Source organism: Pseudonaja textilis, chromosome 8 (genome assembly GCF_049901715.1).
Source record: "Pseudonaja textilis isolate UNSWEBS1 chromosome 8, rPseTex1.2, whole genome shotgun sequence".
Classification (NCBI taxonomy): domain Eukaryota; kingdom Metazoa; phylum Chordata; class Lepidosauria; order Squamata; family Elapidae; genus Pseudonaja; species Pseudonaja textilis.
In genome coordinates this window covers 9,479,189-9,499,268 of record NC_141997.1, presented here as the reverse complement: position 1 = coordinate 9,499,268, position 20,080 = coordinate 9,479,189, and the positions used below count along the sequence as shown (strand labels likewise).

Below are 20,080 nucleotides of genomic sequence, written 5' to 3'. Positions count from 1 at the left end.
GAGGGAAAAGCGAAAGTTATTTGTGATCTCCGAGCCGGCTACGCGGCTGCCTCATCAACACTGGGAGTTGTAGTTCCAAGCTGCTCCCATGGCTGTGCTTTATTCGGAGTAAAGGCAAACCCCGGATGCAGAGAAAAGCTTCTAGTGATTGGCTGAGCCCAGGTTGACATAGAGGGCTTCCGGTGCGGGCCGACTTGTTTGGATGCCATATTCACGTTATGGCGGCGCGCAGAGCCGGCCCAGCGTGTGTTTAAGGTAGTGCTGCCGCGGAGGCCAGACTGACTGCTGAGCCAGAGCCGTCTGAAGGAAAGGAGGAGGCAGCGGCCCTACGTGTTGATACGGGACTATTCAGAGGTAAAATATTGTGTTTTCTTTCCCACTTTACTTGGGGAGAAGGGCTCCAGTTGCAGGTGGTGTGCTACAGTTGCAGTTTGGGAAGGTATTTCTGCAATGTCTTTATATCCCCCTTGGGAGAATGCCGCACCAGAGCAGGGACGGCTTATAGCCACATCCTCCTGGGAGAATCCGTAGGAAAAAAAGGATTGGAAAGTCTCGGGGACCATGTGCACTTGCTGTCGTGCTCTTCAGGGAGCGGGGCGAGAACATGTGGATGATATCGAATCGCGAGTCGCTCTGTTATACGCGATGCTTTCTAAGTCCCTTTGCCGGGAACATCTCATTTATAAATGTTGTCGATTCTGCCGCATCCGCTTTTGATCACTATAGTCTCCTCGTGCGAAATCCAGGTGGTTACTGCTGCACCGCCAAGAACTGATGAGTCAATTGTGTGCGACCTCTTAAATACAGGAGGGGAGAGGCGCTTGTTACCTGAAAGGACAGGCTGCTTGTGGCTTACCAATTTTGAAGAGGTTTGCTTCTTGTTTTTTTATTTTGAAAGAAAAATCAAGTTTGTCAAGGAAAAGAAGTTGTCAAGGAGTAAACTTCTCCTTTCTTCTGCCAACCAGAAGAGCTAGTAAAAGTACAGGGAGGAAGAACCCTAGTTAGAAAATTCCCTAAGATCTCTACATTGTCTGGTTGTCTTGAGTTCTGCTTGTGGAGATGAGAACCTGCAACCAAATAGCAACAATTCTTTTCTGACTCATCCCTTCTGGGCCTGGTGGCAAATAGAACTAGGCCCACAGGGGCAATAAAAAGCAATGGCATTTGCCTATTTTTCTCTGAGCAGAACAATCTAAAGAATTGACCATTGAAGAGCACACCCACACTGACTTTTCCATTCACTCTCTTCTTTCTATAGGTAAACTTTATGTAAGTGGTGACCTTGGCCACAATATCCAGAAGGGACAAATAAGTGACATGCTTCCTTAACTCAGAGTGAAGTAGAAAGTTAAATATGGTTGTTGCTCCTTGAGGGATAATTTTCTATGTCTCTGGCATTGCTGTATTTCATTCCCTCACAAAACATCTCATGCATGGAGAATGTTGGAAAAGTCCAACCAAGAAAACCTGTATGTAAAAAATAGGCCTTTATGGCGCTTGTTTTGTTAATGATGGTTAACAAATGACACCTGTTAAGAGTCCTTGGTATTCTCCAAACTTGCTTGCTTGCTTGGTGACAAATGTTTCATTATTTGACTATGTAACATCATGAGTCCTGCAAGTGTGGGATTTAATTCCTGTTTATGTATAGTAGCTTGCCCTACCTGTAATGATGGGAAAGGGATTCTTCATTGGTAGTTCTTTGATTAGGGTATTGAACTAGGAAGGAGGAAACCATATCCCCACCAACACTGACAGGGCAACTTACTATATATAACAAGGGTCTTCAAACTTGGCAAGTTTAAGACTTGTGTACTTCAACTCCCAGAATTCCTGAGCTAACATAACTGGAGGAGGAATTCTGGAAGTTGAGTCCACAAGTCTAAAAGCTGTCAAGTTTGAAGACCCCTGATATGTAAATATGTAAATAGAGAGTAAACTCCATGCTATCTAGTACTATTACCTAGTTGAGTGAAACATTTGCAACCAACTAAGGTCAACACCAGAGACTCCACACTGCAACTCTGTACATTCTCTATTTGAACAATGGTTTTGTATGTGGCCATTATTTACAGCACAAATTCTCCCTGATATTGCAGCCCTCAAACAATCACTCATGAATAAAATTCATAGGCTTGGGGAGGGCAACAAGCTTTCATCAGAAATACAATTTGTTGTCTAGCCTTTCTCTTATCACTCAACTCTAAACTTTTCTGTTTTAAAAAGTAGAAATCTAAATTTTGGGAGATATTCTAAGATTCTGTAAGTGAACATCTTAGTGAAATTTAGTGTGTACACATGCGTACACACACACACACAATTTCCCTAAGATGTTCACTTATTGAATTTTAGAACAGGAATTTAAAGGGACCACTAGGGTGGTCTAGTCCAACTGTCTGAATTGTGCAGGGAGGAAAAACATCCTTGTGGCTATTTTAAAAAAAATCAGAAATGAAGAATCTACAATATTCAGAGGTATACCACCCCAGTCTTGCAATATTTTCGTTTCTGGGAAAATTTCCTTTTAATTCACCAAGATCTAGGTAGCTCTATCTTACATCCATTATTTCTGGACTTTCTGTGGCAATGAAACATTGGTCATCTTCCCTATTGAATCTTTTTATGGGCCTGAACATAGGACTGAATCCCTCAGTCATATTTTTTTCAGAGTAAATATGCAAATATGTAAATATAATTCCTATAGAATTGCCAGCAATATTTAATTGACTTAAATATTAATATTGAATTGAATATTAATTGAATATTGAATATTTATTATTAATATTAAAGTCAACTAAAACCTTCACCTTGTCGTAGCACACGTTTTGGGGGGCTAGAGATTCAACCCAACTGAATTCCGTTGTCGGCGACACAGAGGAGAATCAATCGGTAGCAACCGAACATGGTGATTGTAGGGCAAAGTGTAGCGAGCAAACATTAGTTCATGGCTTTTAAAAATCAAGGAGCGAATAACAATATGCCGTCGCTTCGGTTTCCCGCGTTCCCTTGCCACGCGCTTTCTCCGCAGAGATGGGAATAAGTAGTCGGGCACAGCGCGAACCCGTCCGCGTTCACATCCTGGCCGGGAGCGGGGGCGGGGGTTGTTTTACCCACAGCCGGGTCTTTGGGCGGAAGAGACCGGAAGTTCCTTAGCGCGTCGTTCTAATCTGCTTCGCTAAACTTCCGGTCTCGCAGTTCGGCTTCTTGGCGGCGGAGGTAGCTATAGTAGACGCTTTCTTGGTAGCCTACTACTTCAGTCTCGTCTTTCTCCCCCTCCGTACCTGGGCAAGAGCCCGGCGTTTGGCTGAAAGGGAGGGGGTCTGGTTATCCCACTGTGCCGCTTCTCACATGAGCTCTTCAGAGCGGGAAGGGGAGCCGGTTTGATCATAATCGGATGGAGCTCCTGTCGTTTTTTTCCCCTTCCGGCACAATTCTAAACGTTGAAGCAATAAAATTAAGACCTGTCTCCAAGTAAGCTCACGGCATTGTCCTAGGATCAGCAAGGAGTGGGATTGTTCCCATGGCATGTGCTTATCATTGCCCTCCCGTCTAAACATGCGCAGTTCGTTGGTGAAACATGCCTATTCTTTTAGGTGCCTCGATGCGGTTGTTTTCTTTAATAATTTGAGTATATTTCTCTTCCCAGTGTGAGTTGATTACTGTGGAAAAATCAAAGATTTGTGAGTTTTGGAATTGGCAACTAGGATCAATTGGAGAACAGCAAGCATACTACAAATACAATGCTGCAGCAAGCAGAAACTGACTGTGAGAGCAGAGAAAATGAAGATGCACAGGAGGTAGAAGATTACATTTCCAAAAACAGAAAGCTGGTGGGGAAAGACTATTGTACCCAAGAGTTGCGGGAGGAGACTCCAGGGAGAGAAGAAACACGTATTGACCCACCTGATGGCCAGCAAGACTCAGAAAATGAGAAAAACAAAGAAAAAACTTTAGGTACTTATTGCCATTGAAACATAGATTTTTAAGGTTGAACATATTGTCTTTATTACATATTTTAAACTCTCATGCTCTTAATAGCTATATGTCTTAAAACTCAAATATTTTATTGAACCTTATTAAATTCAGTTTTGATAGTTAAATATATAGTGCTTTGCTAGCTGCCTCTCTACATTCCTAACTCTTGTAGGTAAAATGGGTTTTTTATATGGAAACCAGTACTTGCACCCAATGTGTTTATACTGTAATTATTCAGAAGTTGTTGATGCCCATTCTCACATTGTCTTCTAGGAAAATGTTGCTTTGGCTGAAATTTCCTCATATTTTACATTTTTTTATTGTCAATATTCTAACCATGCTGCTATGATATTTTCTTGGCCCATAGGAAAAGAAGTATTGTTACTTATGCAAGCTTTAAACACACTTGCTACTCCAGAAGAAAAACTAGCAGCACTCTGCAAGAAATATGCTGATCTGGTAATATATTTTAGATTTAATATTATAAACATGGATAGCATAATTGACCTTGACTGAAGCTGAACAAACTAAGCAGGATTAAATCTAGCTAATATTTTAATGGGATAACGCCAGGAAAGCCCATAGAATAGACTCATAGAATAGAATAAGCTGGGAAATCAAAGAAGCATTAGTAAACCACTGTCATATTATCCTATACCATAACTCCACATAACTGAGTGGAAGCTTGACTTTATATAAGCAACTGCAAATTAAATTTGTCTAGAATATACCTAACAGACAGATTTCCTGGAATTTGTCTAGTACATCTTGATTACTTAGAGCATTTAATATTAAAAATAATGCAAAATTAGTCATCTGGAAGGAAAAAATAACAAACTAAAAGCAATCACCAAGTATTTAATGGCTAATGTAATGCATCAGATAGCATATCATATATCTTTAGGACCCAGTGTCTTCCTTTAATGATCAAGAAATTATTTTGCCTATCCTGGTCTTTTGAAAAATGATATGCTCTAGTTCTTTATATAATCTAAAATAGATTAGATCATACTCTAATCTAAAAGGCCAGAAGTCAGAATAACTGAATTGGAAGGGACCTTGGAGGTCTTCTAGTCCAACCCCGCTCAAGGAAGGAGACCCTATACCATTCCAGACAAATGGCTGTTAGTATCTTCTTAAAGCCTCCAGTGATGGAGCAGCCACAACTTATGAAGTCAAGCTGTTCCACTCATTAATTGTTCTCATTGTTAGAAAATTTCTCCTTAGTTATAGGTTACTTCTTCCTTGATTAGTTTTCATCCATTGTTTCTTGTCTTGCCTTCTGGTGCTTTGGTAAATAGGTTGGCCCCCTCTTCTTTGTGGCAGCCCCTCAAATATTGGAACAAGGAAGGGTAGCCCCCCCCAGCTTGTCAGACCCTCAGATACTTATGGTTTTAAAGGGCCATAGCAACATCTTCAATGGTGTCCAATTATCAATCATTAACCAGTGCAACTTTCAATACATGTAACATGTGAACTTGGTATTTAGCCCCATTAGCAGATAACTGCCCCAGTTGCATTTTGCCCCAGTTGCAACTTCCAGACATTTTTTAGCTTCTTTGACAACTTACTGCACTCGTCAAAACAAGATTGGCAGCTGACACGTTAGCCTTAATTGGGGGTGGGGTGGGGGAAGCTGCTTCTCACTACTGGCAGCTGAATATCAAGGAACATTACTTAACTTTCTAGGACAAATATAGTCCCATTCAACACAAGTTGCATTTTAGTCTCTGAATCTACTTTCCTACTTACCAGTAGCACCTATATCTTGTCTGGATTTAATTTCTGTTTGCATATCCTTATCCATCCCAGAGGTGCTTTTTCAAAAGGCAACTTTTTTTGGGGAGGAAAGTCTAGTTGCCTTTTGAAAAAGCACCTTTAGGACTAACAGATTAATAGAAACTTCGAGCTCTGAACAGAGAGTGTAACCTAGTTTTCACCACACCATGTTATGTGAGTAAGATTTTTTGACTCTGATAAAAGTCAACTGTAGAAGCTGATGAAAGAGATCCTGGTATCTGAATGACAGAACAATCATTGTCTGGCCTAGGATTGGCAAAGCATGGAGCTGAAGTTATTTAATATCTTCATAATTTAAAAAGCGAACTAACCTCTAACAAATGTGCTACTTTCTGCACAGGTATCTTCACAAAGTGTATTGGCATAAAGGAGTGTCTTTGCTTGAACCAGTAACTCAGTGCCATTGTTTTGTTATTGTTATACATATATGTGCATGCATAGCAGATCTTTTTCTTTGGTATCCTAGCAGAAGATCCTTTAAATATTTTAAATATATACTTGACATACAAAAGGGACATTTTAAAACTGTAATTAAAGTTTATTATTTGGGAGAATAGCAAAAGATGCCAATGTTACCATAATAAAGATATGTGTATTAAGAGCTCAATTAATGGAATGAATTGATTTTTGCTTCATCCTGAGGGTTAGGTTACAGACTAAGGATAGATAAACTGCCAGTTAGAAAACTAACAATTTCAAATGCACATGTTAGGTCTCAAATTGGAATTCTAGAAGTTAAATATTCTCTTTAAACTGAATTCAAATATGTATTTTCTCTTTTTTTTTCATTTAGCTAGAGGAGAGCCGAAATGTTCAGAGACAAATGAAGATGCTGCAAAAGAAACAAGCACAGGTTGTAAAAGAGAAAGTGCACCTGCAAAGTGAACATAGCAAAGCAATTCTTGCACGTAGCAAACTGGAATCTCTGTGTCGAGAATTACAACGGCATAATAAGACTCTCAAGGTTAGTTTTCTGCAGTAATACATCAGTAAAACTGAAATAAATAGTTCTCTTCAAAAAAGAAAAAGCCTGGCTATGTAATATTTTGGAGTTGTAACAAAATGGGACTAAGTGAAGAGGATGACCATCCTAGATAGGTTTGTTATTTTTTGTTTGGGATATACTTTAGTCAGGTGTCTTTTCAGAGTGGTAATGATGTAGAGCTGCCTATTCCAAGTTGCCCATTCTTTCTTGATCCTGTTTTCCTCTATTTACTAGCAAATTGTCACTTTAGGAATTGGGATACCATGATCTTGTTATTTGAATATTTGATTTAATCTATCATGAGGCAATTATAAAAAGCATTATATCCATATTTTTAATTCCTATGAATAAATATTTCATCTTCAGTTCACATTTTAAAAATGAATATTGAGGTACCTTTGTTCTTTTTTTCCCCTAGTTATTATAAATGTTTAATAGTAAACCACCACTTAGAGAAGTTGGTTCTTTCCCTCTTACTCTAGTACTTTTCTTGGAGTTTCATTTCTTTCACTGATCTTTCCCCAAATTATATCTCATTAAAATCATTCTTGGTTTGTAACATTAGGCCATGTCTTGTTCCATATATGATTCATGCAGACATCACTGATTTATAAATCACCTTAATTATGTTCATCAAATTGCTTTATTTGCTTCTCTTGGTTAAAAAGTATTCTGAAGTGAGGAAGTCTTTAAAAAGCACAATTTTTAAAGTATAGTTAAATAAATGGAAATTTGTAAACATGTACAGTTAAATAAATGATGCTTTAAAAATCTCTTAAAAAACAACTTTTAAACTGTGAACTTTTGAAAAGTTTTAAAACTGTAATACAATATACCACTCTAAACTAGCCATGCCATACCCTGTTTCCCTGAAAATATGACCTACCCTGAAAGTAAATCCTAGCTTGATTTTTACACATGTGTTCAATATAAGCCCTAACACCCAAAATAAGCGCAATTAAGATCCTGCCCACTCCAGAGTGCACAGGTAAAAATTAAGCTGGGTGGGAATGGGGGGGTGGAGCTGACTTACTACTTACCTTTGGACAGCTGTAGCCAGGACTCGCACACCCCGACACCTGCCTTGCCAGCCCATTTCTTTTGCAGCCAGCAAGGCTAGCAAAACTTTCTTGAAGGCCTCTGTAGCTGATAACAAAGCTCCGGATCGATCTGGAAAGACTTGCTGGCCACAGAAGAAGTTCCTAAAGGCCTCGGACAGCAAAAAGGAGGCTGGGGCGATGCATGCAATGAGGTTAGTCAGTGGATGACATCCCTGAAAATAAGACTGGTGCCTTTTTTGTGGCGAAAAATATAAGACGGTCTTATTTTGGGGGGAAACATGGGTAGTATCAGAGGATTCTTCATAGTATTATTGCTTTTAATTTCAATGAAACTAATGTTCTGTTCTTATTTTCTATGGAAATTTAACTTTCTAATAGATTCTATTTCACTGTTGCTGAAATAATCTGATTTAGATCTTCCATTACCTAATAATTAGAACATAGAATAAAACATAGAATAATAGTGTTGGATTGGACCTAGATGGTCTTCTTGTCCAACCCCTACCAATGGTAAGAGATCTTATACTATTCCAGACTTTCTTTGGGCTTGATGAGATGGATACACAAGATCACAGAAATAATAATAAAACAGAATAATAAGAGTTAGAAGGGACACACAAGGTTCTCCAATCTAATCCCCACCCCAGCCAAGCAGGAGACTATATTTTCAGACAAATGGCTGTCCAATCCCTTCTTTAAAATCTCCAGCGATGAAGCCCCTACAGCTTCTGGAGGCAAACTGCTCCAATGTTTAATTGCTCTCACTGTCAGGAAGTTTCTCCTTGGTTCTAGGTTTCTTCTCTCCTTCATAGTTTTCATTTGTTGTTTCTTGTCCTGCCTTCAGATTCTTTGGAGACTAGGTTGACCCCATGTTCTTTGTGTCAGCCCCTCATTTTGAAACATTGCTATCATGTCATCCCAGTTGTCCTTTTCACTAAACTAGACAACACCCAACTACTGCAATCATTCTTCCTATGTTTTAGCTTCCAGCCACTTCATCATCTTTGTTGCTGTTCTTGGCACTCTTTCTAGAGTCTCAACATCTTTCCTAAGCATTATAAAGTATAATTAAGCTTTATGTGATCTTGATTGTACCCCTTGGTTAATATAGCCTACGACTGCATTGGCTTTTTTGGCAGCTGCAGCACACTGTTGGCTCACATTTAAATGGTTGTCCAGAACTACTAGGTCCTTCTCACAGTGACTGCTGTTGAGCAAGATACCACCTATTCCTGTGATGGCTAACGCCGGAAGTGGCACGCAGAGCCATCTCTGCCAGCACGCAAGCCGTCACCCCAGAGCAGGTCCACTGTGAAGGCGCGCGTGCCACCCTCCTGCCAGCTGATCATCGGGTAGCTGCCGTGCATGTGCAGGGGGTGGAGGCAGCAGGAGAAGTGCGGCAGGTGCAGAGACGCGCATTGCAAATGGGGGTTGCACAAGCATGTGTAGAAATGTGCATTGCGCATGGGGGTCATGCATGCATGCACAGGGGCCATGCAGGGCCCCGCATGCATTGCCTTATGGGTGCTGGCACGCATGCGCACACACACTTTTGGCACGCAGGGACGGAAAGATTAGCTGTCGGTGACCTATACCTGTGCATTTGTTTTTTCTTGCCTAAGTGTAAAACCTTATTTTTCTCACCATTGAATTTAATTTTGTTAGATAGGATTCAGTGTTTGAGTTTGTCAAAATCCTTGTTGATCGTGAATCTATCTTTCTAGGTGTATTGGCTATTCCTGCCAGCTTGGTGTCATCTGCAAATTTTATGCATCCCCTACAACAGAGGTGGTATTCAGCAGGTTCTGACCAGTTCCGGAGAACCAGTAGTGGAAATTTTGAGTAATTTGGAGAATCTGCAAATACCACCTCTGACTGGAGATTTTACAGTATCTTTCCCCTGCCATGCCCACAAAACCGGTAGTAAAAAAAATTAAATCCCACCCCTGCCCTACAATTACTTCCTTTAAATTGTTTATGAAGATATTATCAAGAGTACTCGGCCTGTGTGATATTGTAAAAGTGATACTGTACGATTATGTGGACTTAAAACAGCTAATTCGACTAGATTTTTTGTGTTTGGTTCACATCAGGAACATGTCTTGTGTGTAGGGCACAAGGTTCAACAAATTGACTTCATGTTAGAAACAGTTGGTCCTTCATTGCATAGCAACAACCAGCTCTGAAAGACATGGTCACCTACTAGTTTCTCTGCTGACTTTCACCAGAAGCAATTCTAATTTGAAATGAAGTTATTTATAAGCAGCTTTCTTTTCCAAGTTCAAGTCCACTATTACCATATTTATAATTTGGAAGCCTTATAAAAATGATGCCCCAGTTGCAATCAGAACTTTTAATGTATTGGTTCTAAAACAAATCAGTCTTCATACATATTTGTCAGATGAGGTGATAAAAGAATTTGAAAATCAGTATAATTGTAACATTTTGATATGTTAAGGTGAAGCTGGGTTGCATTTTTTTTTTTTTTTGCTGTTAGCCAAAATCTAACTAAAAAAACATGTTTATAAGTGGATTTTAATCTCTGGGCAAAAGGAAGAAAATATGCAACAAGCCCGTGAAGAGGAAGAAAGACGTAAAGAAGCAACAGTACATTTCCAGATTACGTTAAATGAAATTCAGGCACAGCTAGAACAGCATGGTGTACACAATGCAAAACTCCGCCAAGAAAATATTGAACTAGGGGAAAAACTGAAGAAACTTGTGGAACAGTATGCACTTCGAGAAGAAGTAAGTAAACCATTCTAATAATATTTCATTATGCTATAATACTCACAATAAAACCTCAAAGAATATCTCCCCAATGTTAAGGAACAAGTTTGGGGAATAAACTTAATCTACAGAGATCGTTTAGGTGAAGAATTGGCCTAACATTATCCATTCAGCATCCATGCTTATTGATGTTAGCTTATGCCTTCCAAAGTCTGGTGCAACATCCAAATCACTTCTTATATGTTTTCCAGTTGAGCATGGTTCATTATAAATAATGAAGATCATGTTAGTTAATTCAAGAAGACACCATGATTGAAGGAGAGGGCACACAAAAGAAAACCAGCTTATGAAACATTTACTCGACATTAAATTTTTGGTTTTAGTTTGATTGCAGTTATGCTTTTCTCTAGCATATGGATAAAGTCTTCAAGCATAAAGAACTTCAACAACAACTGGTGGATGCCAAGCTTCAGCAGACTACACAACTTATAAAAGAAGCTGAAGAAAAACATCAGAGGGAGAAAGATTTTGTAAGTGTTTTTAAGAAAGTTTAAGATGAAAGAATTATTTAGTAAGTTGTTACAATATCATTTAGACTTTTTATTATTATTAGAACAAGCTAAAAATATGTTTGGTTTTTTATTGTATTGTCAGTATGTAGATTAATGGGTTCTTAAATTGTATGCAGCACATTGTTACAAGATAACTTTAATAATACAGTGTATAATATGGTTCATGTATGCAGCTCTATGCCTGTTGGCCCTATTGCATTTTCCAAGCTACGTGTACAATTTTACATAAGTGTGTGAATATCAAAAGTATAATCTTTCCTGATATTAAAGTATTCTAGACAGAAAATATTTTCTTTGTCCTCAGCTGTTAAAAGAAGCTACCGAATCTAGACACAAATGTGAACAGATGAAGCAGCAAGAAGCCCAATTAAAACAGCAGGTAACCAATTTAAATTGTGATTAGTAGCTTAGCTATTAATCTGTTAAATGAAATCGGAGAAGTTTCTTAAAAATTGAAATTATTAAATCATATTGAAAGTCTAAAACAATTCTTTGGGAAAGGAATACAATAATTAGGCAATTCTTTCCCAAATAATTAAACCTCAGTGTCAGTCACCAGATAGTAGTCACCCACTGTTGCTATACTTTGAAGCTACATTAACTGGAAATTGCTTCTGTAACCTTGAAATCTATATAGGTAATCGTACCTCCAAGGTAATTCAAGTTGTTGCAAGCCATTTAAAATATGTATATTTCCTGGCTGATTTCATAGACAGTGCAGATTGAAAAGAACTTTATTATAATGAGCATAAATACACAACTTATATACAAAATGTACAATTATATCGTAATGCCTTTCAAATGTATGCCAATTTGTCTTGATATGACAGAGCAATTTTTTTCACAAGGTTACTCTATTTTATTCATGCTGCTATGTAGTATTCTTTTTGCTTAAATACTATATCAGATTAATTTCTAAAAATGTGATAAACCCATTTATAAGAACACATTTTAAACCTTCCTTGAAAGTCCACAGGATTAATCTTTATTCTTTTATTGTTTAGCTAAAGTCTAAACGCCCCTACAAAATTATTCATGTTTTCATTTCTTTTATTAACACTTAGTTCTCTCGTTCCTTTATTTCTTTGTTCCCTTATTCTAACCAACACCCCCTACAGTATTTATCCTAAAGTAAATATATAGTCAATATAAAGAAACTGCCCAAAAAGCAAGACACTAGTTGTACAAAACTTTCCTATACTTGTGTTTTGTTATTTTGTTATAAATTTATTGTACAACCAATATTCAAATTATTTTGGGGAAAATAAAAAAATAAAGTAAAAATATTAATCAGTGCAGATAAGAGGATGTGTTTAAGATGATATATACAAGTTTTTACGAAGTTAAAATTTGTATTTTAAGTTCTCATTATAATATAAACTAGAGCTATAAATTCTATACTATTTAAATCCATTTTAATTCGTTTATCTCAATACAGTAGTCATTTTTAATGGTTATAGTATAACATTGCGATAGCATGCATTTGAATTGGAATGAAAGTGCATATGGGTGGAAATTTGTTTCATAATAACAGTGTTTTAAGAGTTGTTATTTTGACGTAATCTTATAGAAACTGGTACCTCAGCTTTTATCTTTTGAAAGCTAACTGGGTCTCTAAATCAATCTAGACCAGAGATGGTGAACCTTTTTGTTATGGTGTGCTGAAAGGGCATGATAGCATGTGCGCGTGCTGGCACTCAGAATGCAATGCGCCCCGCCCCCTGCGCATGCACCCGCAACACCCCCACCCCACCCCTTTACCTGCACTGCGCATGTGCATGCCTCCCAGCTGATTTTCAGCCCATTTGAAGCCATTTTCGCCCTCCTGAAGGCTTGAGGGAAGCTTCTGCAGCCTCGGGAGGCTGAAAAATGGGCCTTCCAGAAATTCCAGAAGTGCCTGTTTTCAGCCTCTGGAGGACCTCTGGCCCTGGGGGAGGCCATTTTTGCCCTCCCAGAGGCTCGAGGAAAAACTCCTCATCTTTGGGAGGCCGAAAACGGGCCTGTTTCGGCACTTCCGGTATTTCCGGAAGGGCCATTTTTCAGCCTCCCGAGGCTGCAGAAGCTTCCCTCAAGCCTTCAGGAGGGTGAAAATGGCCTCAAACGGGCCGAAAATCAGCTGGGAGGCACATGAATGCACAGTGCAGGTAAATTTGGCTGGGGCTCGCATGCACACACAAATGGCTGTGTGCCACAGGTTTGCCATCACAGATCTAGACAATGTAAGTCTTCACATAAGACAAAATCAGCTTTTATTTTATTTTTATTTTTTTGCTATTTTGTACATGACATTATATGTAATGAATAACTAGTGTAATTATTATGTAAATAATTCTAAATTATGTTTCTAAATTAGATTTAAACATTGTTACTTTTAGCTTTCTCTTTACATGGATAAATTTGAGGAATTCCAGACAACTATGGCAAAAAGTAATGAACTTTTCACAACTTTCAGACAAGAAATGGAAAAGGTATTTTATTTTCTTATCTATTTGCCGTAAGAAAAATGTGTAATGTTTCTGATTTGTCTATGTATTAATTGATAAATAAACCTCAGTGGAATTTACTTCAGGGGATAGCAGTTATATCTAATCTTCTCTCCTTGGAAATTGTGTTTGCTTCCACCTTATCCAAACAGTGCTTCATGCATCGCCTTGAGTTTTTTAAGCATCTCACATGTTTTTAAGATCCATTCCATCACTCCTTTTTTCATTCCTTTTCTCAATCCACGCATTTTAACTTTATACATTTCATTCCTGTTCAGTCTCCTGCATTTTCCCTAAAAATGATGGGCATTCACTTTTCTATTAAATACATATTCACATTCATTCAGCACCCATTCATTTAAGACTCTCATCACTTCTTGTTTTATCACACTTATTGAAGTACCTAGTTCCCATGCATTATTTTTATGTCTCTCCTGACATAGAGCCTTTTACGTCTCAGTTCCATAGAGCCCATACAGAAGCATAATCTTCAATACGGTACAATATCAAATTATTGTGATGTCCCAATCACACACACATAACTGGTTTAGTGGGTTTATTAATATTCCCCTGCAACTCTCTTCACCAGAAAACCAGAACTGTCCCAATTAAATCCAGCCACAAGCAGACCAATGCTAGTTCACAGAGCAGTGGCCAGTGAGTCCACAAGGTACTTGAAAGTTTCCCAATCTCAAAGTAAACCCACAAGGCAAAATTAAATCCACAATACAAGAGGGTTCACAAGGCACAATTCAAGTCACGGTGTCAATCCCTAGCAAGGCAAGAATCACATGACCAGAAAACACACAGCCAGAAATGTACATGTTGTTCCCAGCATCGCTTCTATCAATGTGCTGTGCTTAATAGCCAGCTTCTGGTCCAGCCCATCAAAAAGGTCAAGGCTTTCTCCTCATGAGTAATCAGGCTGCCCTTCTTTACTCCTGCCTTTCCTGTGCCCTATGTGTTCTTGGATGAGGGTGTAGAAGGCAGTTCTTCTTCCTCATCGCTGATCAGCTGCAGCTGCATGTTTACTGCACCTGAAGCCTCAGGACTGTCCTGCTGCAGCTATGCTTGAGCCAAATCCCTGTCAAGTGGCTGCTTGGAGCCATTAACCAACTCCCCTCCAGAAATGCTGGAACTGCTTTACCTTCCTCTGAACTGACATCAGGAGAAGCATCTGGGGAGTCATCACAGCTATTTTTAATTATTTCGATAAATATTCATTTCTTGCAACAGATAACATTCTACTATCTATGTAAATTGAACATCTTATTTTCTTTCCTATCTTTAGTAAAAAAAAAAAAAAATCAAACGATACAAATTCATCTACTTGTTCTGTTTTTTGCCATTTATGTTCAACTTGCATTCATTCACCCAATTATCTCAATCTTGAGTTAATTTTTTGAACCATGGTACTGATTTTGTCACACAATTGTCTTAACATTTGCTATACATTATCTGGGTTCTCAGACCATTTATTTTTATTTGTAAAATGATTATGTGTTTTGAATCTTGTGAAAGAAATGCAATTAAATCTTTTTAAAATAAAAATGAGATTTAATCTCAAAAGACTGGGCAATCTGAGAAACAGTAGATTAAAATGTTCATTGCCAGCAACTTGCTAAAAATCAGTGTAATTAATTTCAGATGACCAAAAAAATAAAAAAACTGGAAAAAGAAATAGTCGTGTGGCGTACAAAATGGGAAAACAACAACAAGGCTCTCTTGCAAATGGCTGAAGAAGTGAGTATAAGATTCCATTCTTAAAAATTGCTACTTTTACATTCTTATTTTATAGTCTGAACTAGACTAGATGAAACTCAAAAGTTACTGAATTATCAAACAGTATTTCAAAGAATATAATATAATTTACAGGGTTTGGTTATATTTTAAACTGAAATTTTGCTAATGCTATGTTCCATAAAAAGATGTCACCATCTTCATAATAAAAATGTATTTTGTTTGTATCTGAATGTTTTCAATAATCAGAAAAATGCAAAGTGTTTTTGTTTGTACAAAATAAGTTGTATATCACTTTTATTTAAACCATCTAGTGAGTGAGGGTTGCAATAGGCTCTTCAGATTAGAGAAGGAGACCTTTACATGGGAAAATAGAACTTAATACACCAAGAAAAGAGAATTGGAATTGTGGTCCCCTCACATTACAGATTCTGAAGCCGTAACTGGTCAGTAAAAGAGTGACCATGAAAATTTTTTGTAGTTTTGTCATTGGCTGTTTTAACAGTTTTGAAATATATTGTGTAAGATTAATCTGAATCCTCTATGTTATCTTGTTTATTACAGAAGACAATTAAAGACAAAGAATACAAAGGTTTCCAAATAAAACTGGAGCGTTTGGAAAAGCTATGTAGAGCTCTTCAAACAGAAAGAAATGAGTTAAACGAGAAGGTGGAAATTCTTAAAGAACAGGTTTCTTCAAGAGAAGCAGATGTGGATCTAGCTATACCTATATTGCAATCATGCATGCTCAACTCTCATGAGAAGCTGGAAATTTCTATTAATAAAGAACAAGAAGGAATCCAACCAGATATCGAAACAAGAGTGGCAAACAAAGGCTCTGAAAAGACTGTCAATTTGGTTTCCATTCCTACCACAGATTTTGTTGATTAAAATATAAACACTGTATTAAGAGATATATTTTGTGTATAACTTTAACTGGTGGTGGTAACTATTAGTTTTGTGGTGAAAATTTTCTTACTTTTTCTACCATATCTGTATTTTCTTAAAACAGAACAGAATTTGCCTGGTACAGGAAGCTGCATAGCAGCTTTGAATAGCTTATCTATAAAAAGAATCCACAACTGTATTGCACATTTGCATTTTTTTTTTACAAAAGAACCCCACTAAGGATGCATGCAGTGTTTTCTTCTTATCCAGTAATGCATTACTGTATCATCTAAGACCCACATAATTTTGTCATCATGTTAAGGGAACAACTTTGATCAGTGTTTGATTGAACTTAAATCTGTGTAGTAAATTAAAATTTAAAGATGAGGTGAGATTACCAAGCAGTCCAGTAAAATACAATTTGGTGTGTGACTGGCCATACTGATAAGAAAAATCTTACAGGGTTTAGTGTAGCTGCTAACTTGCCTACAACTATGCTTTAACTTTGCAACTGGAAAAACAGGGTGTACAATTCATATTTCTCAGGATTGTCTGATAGTCAGTATAAATTAAATAACTGTTGTCATTTCTGTTATATTGAAGGAATTAAGGCAGAAAACAAACTCTGGATAATTTGTCTAAATAGCCACTAACTTAAATCTGGATGTATTTTGAATGCACTACTTTTGTCGCAATGTTTTTTTTAAAAATGAGCTGTAATATAAAAACTACTGTCATCGTTGCAGCTTATTAAATGCAACAAGATTTTAGTTAGTGGTTGCTAGATCAAAATATATAATCTATGGAGGCAGGGTTTTCTGGGAATTCTTTTGATTTGATCCTACTTATTAGTGTGAAATAGTGAACATATATAAATGCATCATCACTTAAGAATGCAGTGAACCACACTCAGTACGGGAAATCCTAAAGTGTATATTTCACAGGATACACATTCTTATAAAAACTGGTCTGTCCATGATAAAGTGTATAAATTATATAATTTATCTAATCCAAAATACAGGAAAACATTCTGGTCTCAAACATTACTTTTGTAAAATGAAAAATTTTACTAGACAAACATATACATAAATGGAAGTGCCTTCTGATATCTAAGTTACCTGGAATTGGCACTTCAGTATTTATGTTGCTAATAAATGCACAGCATACAAGACTCCACTTTTTGTACTATGGTTAGAATTATGAATGTAGGTCAGTTGCAAAAGTTTATGTATCTCCCATGATCTGATTTTTTTTTAAAGAAAAGAGGGACCAAAAGAGTGCTGCTAGGTTACAAGCTGCTGTTAACTCTGCCTACATGTATCAGCTTTCTAGTTCTATTTGGAGAAATGTAAAAAATACTGAATTCTGGTACCTAGTTTAGATTCACTTTCTTGAAGCTTTTCTTATTTAAGCACATTATTGATAAATTCTCTCTTTATCTGCTTGTGTACTCTTCTTACAGTTTAGTTGCAAATTATTTGAATTTGAGCTTTACTGATGTATTAGCCTTTTTACCTATTACAATATACAATATCCTAATTGAAAGAAAGATTGAAGAACACTTTTGGGATATTTATACTTTTAAGCAAAAACAATTGACATTAATAGTAGACTTGGAAAGTCCTGAATTGGAAACTGGCCGCTTGTATTTTGTTTCTTAAAATGTGTTTGCATTTTCTTTTGTATGAATTCCAAATTCTGTAAGGTAAGTAGTTGACATATAGTGGAAAATACAAAGCCCAAGTACGTTGTCATAAGCATAAGAGAGACTAGAGAATCTTTCATCAAACAAATCTACAGCTAGAAGTGCAAACACTTTGAGCTTGTAGAACAGTGCAAAACAGCTGAGAAATTGGCTAGTGGAACAAATGCACGTTGAAAGTAAAAACTGCAAAGATATTCCCTCATAGGTACTATATATTGATTAGTTTTACCTATGTCTACAATTGACCTAATTATAGACAAAAGTAGGTTTTTTTTAACCAGTTGCAATTATAGATGCATAAAATGAAGCTATTGAAATAATGACAGCTTTTCAAAAAGAAAACTTGCTCATGCATTTTTTTCTTCAACTTTTTCTTCAGTCTAAATTAGGGTTTTGTTTAAAGTCTCAAGACATTCCATGCATTGAACAATAGAGGGCTAGTACAGGACAAGCTTATTACTTGTCTCTTGCCATAAAGTGGTAAACTGCACTGCCATTTTTCTGCTGATTTGTTCAATGTACTTTAGTTGTACAGCTCATGCTTATTATAGGCAGCTAGCCGTGTGTAAATTGATAATCATGTGCTTATAAACACTGAAAGCTATTGCTTATACCATCCACTACTTTATACCTGCAGTTGATTTGCATCCAGTGTGTTCAGTATAGAGGGGTGCACAATTTTTACTGTTGTGTAATTTGGCTTCAGATACTCAGTAAATAGCTAAGCCGTAGAATTATTTGGAATATAAGTATATACATGCACATTTTAGGGCTGTATCTATTCCATTCTATTCTTACACCTGGTTTTGTTGCAGTTCAATTCTCAGGTGTTACAGAAAATCTACCTCTTCAGACCATAGATGGAAATAACTGTGAAAAGTGATGCAGAACTTTAGCTTGTGCTGAACGCTGCTTTATTATTGCAACCCATACCCATGAAAAATGCTGACTAAATAGGCACTCTTGGTTTTTGCTTTTCAGGAACATTTTGTAGAAATTTTTCACTAACGTGAAACTGAAATCTACTCCGTTCTGTGTAGATTAAGTAAATATGTGTGCTTAATATATTAGACTCTGTGTCTTTTATTCTAAATTAAGATTGGCTTTGTTTTTCTCAATATTAAATTTGTCCACAGATGTGTGATCATATTGCTTGAGTTAAAATGCCTTAATTGTAATGACATTCAATTTTGTGTCTCTGGTTTGGTATCAAAGTTAGAATAGAAATTAAAACTCTTAGAGGGCCTCAGTGGAAAAATGTCTCCTACAGATAATGATGTAAGATGTTATGATGTACAGTGTTACGATTCCTAATGTTACTAAGGACCTTACAGCCTAAGACTTCTAAAGTTTATATAGCTTACATTGCTTCTGAGATAAGCTTCAGCAGTCCAATGAACATACCCCTCTAAATTAGCTATGCATATGGTAAATAGATGTGTTAAAATGTGCAACTTCTACCATGCAAAAGAGTATGTAGCAGAGTATTTTCCTTAGCTTAATAAGCTTCGCTTTCAGTATGAATCAAAGATGGGCATTTCTAGATCAGGTGCAGTGAATCAAAGAGGAAAATGCATTTCCAATGGTTAAGACAGTTTAATTTGAAATATTTATGACTTGTATAAATGTGAGACAAAAGCAAACCACATTCATTTAAAATCATTACTTTTTCAGTGTAGTTTTTCATGTTTTTAAATATTTTAACATTTCTAAGGAATATAAATTGATCTTTTGAAATATTGAATCTGCCCCTATTTCTTGCCAGGTTTTTTTTGTATATACAACAAAAACAAATATGGAACAAAAAGATGAAACAAAACATTGCTTTGCCACTCTTATGCCTTGTCTGGATTATGATTTTGTTTTATCTTTTTTTCACTCATGATGAAAGTGGGAAGAAAACCAAATATGTAAATTGCACTGCCTGGGCTTAGCATATCTAGTCCCGTGTATAATGTAGCATAAAATCTAGTACAGTCTTCAAACTTTGGAAATTGGGTTTAGGAAGATAACTCTGCTAATAAAACATCAGGCCTAAAGTTCCTAAATAGATGTATTCAGTAGCAAAAGAAAATTTCAGGTCAAAAAGCATTTGCCATAACCATGAAGGCTTATAACCTTGGTGTTATGTTTAGCAAAAT

At 36.9% G+C, this 20,080-nt stretch overlaps 1 protein-coding gene across 2 annotated transcripts; it reads left to right on the top strand.

Annotated features, from left to right (window-relative positions):
• The first annotated feature begins 56 nt into the window (after nucleotides 1-56).
• TXLNG (taxilin gamma) lies at nucleotides 57-19,002 on the top strand. 2 transcript variants are annotated; one of them, XM_026714287.2, is made up of 10 exons: nucleotides 57-354; nucleotides 3,647-3,954; nucleotides 4,343-4,434; nucleotides 6,569-6,739; nucleotides 10,375-10,569; nucleotides 10,962-11,081; nucleotides 11,428-11,502; nucleotides 13,499-13,591; nucleotides 15,254-15,349; nucleotides 15,911-19,002. In XM_026714287.2, exons 2-10 carry the CDS (start codon nucleotides 3,741-3,743, stop codon nucleotides 16,235-16,237), a joined length of 1,383 nt encoding a protein of 460 aa, XP_026570072.1. In that variant the 5' UTR covers nucleotides 57-354; nucleotides 3,647-3,740; the 3' UTR covers nucleotides 16,238-19,002. The 2 variants fall into 2 exon arrangements, with proteins under 2 accessions (XP_026570072.1, XP_026570074.1); XM_026714289.2 differs by lacking the exon at nucleotides 57-354 and adding an exon at nucleotides 3,156-3,216.
• Nucleotides 19,003-20,080: the final 1,078 nt, after the last annotated feature.

Bases quoted from the DNA above. Each gene is read 5' to 3' on its own strand.
- TXLNG (XM_026714287.2), top strand. From the start codon at position 3,741: ATGCTGCAGCAAGCAGAAACTGACTGTGAGAGCAGAGAAAATGAAGAT. The intron at 6,740-10,374 runs GTTAGTTTTCTG...TCTGGGCAAAAG, and splicing joins GGCATAATAAGACTCTCAAG to GAAGAAAATATGCAACAAGC. The intron at 15,350-15,910 runs GTGAGTATAAGA...TGTTTATTACAG, and splicing joins TCTTGCAAATGGCTGAAGAA to AAGACAATTAAAGACAAAGA.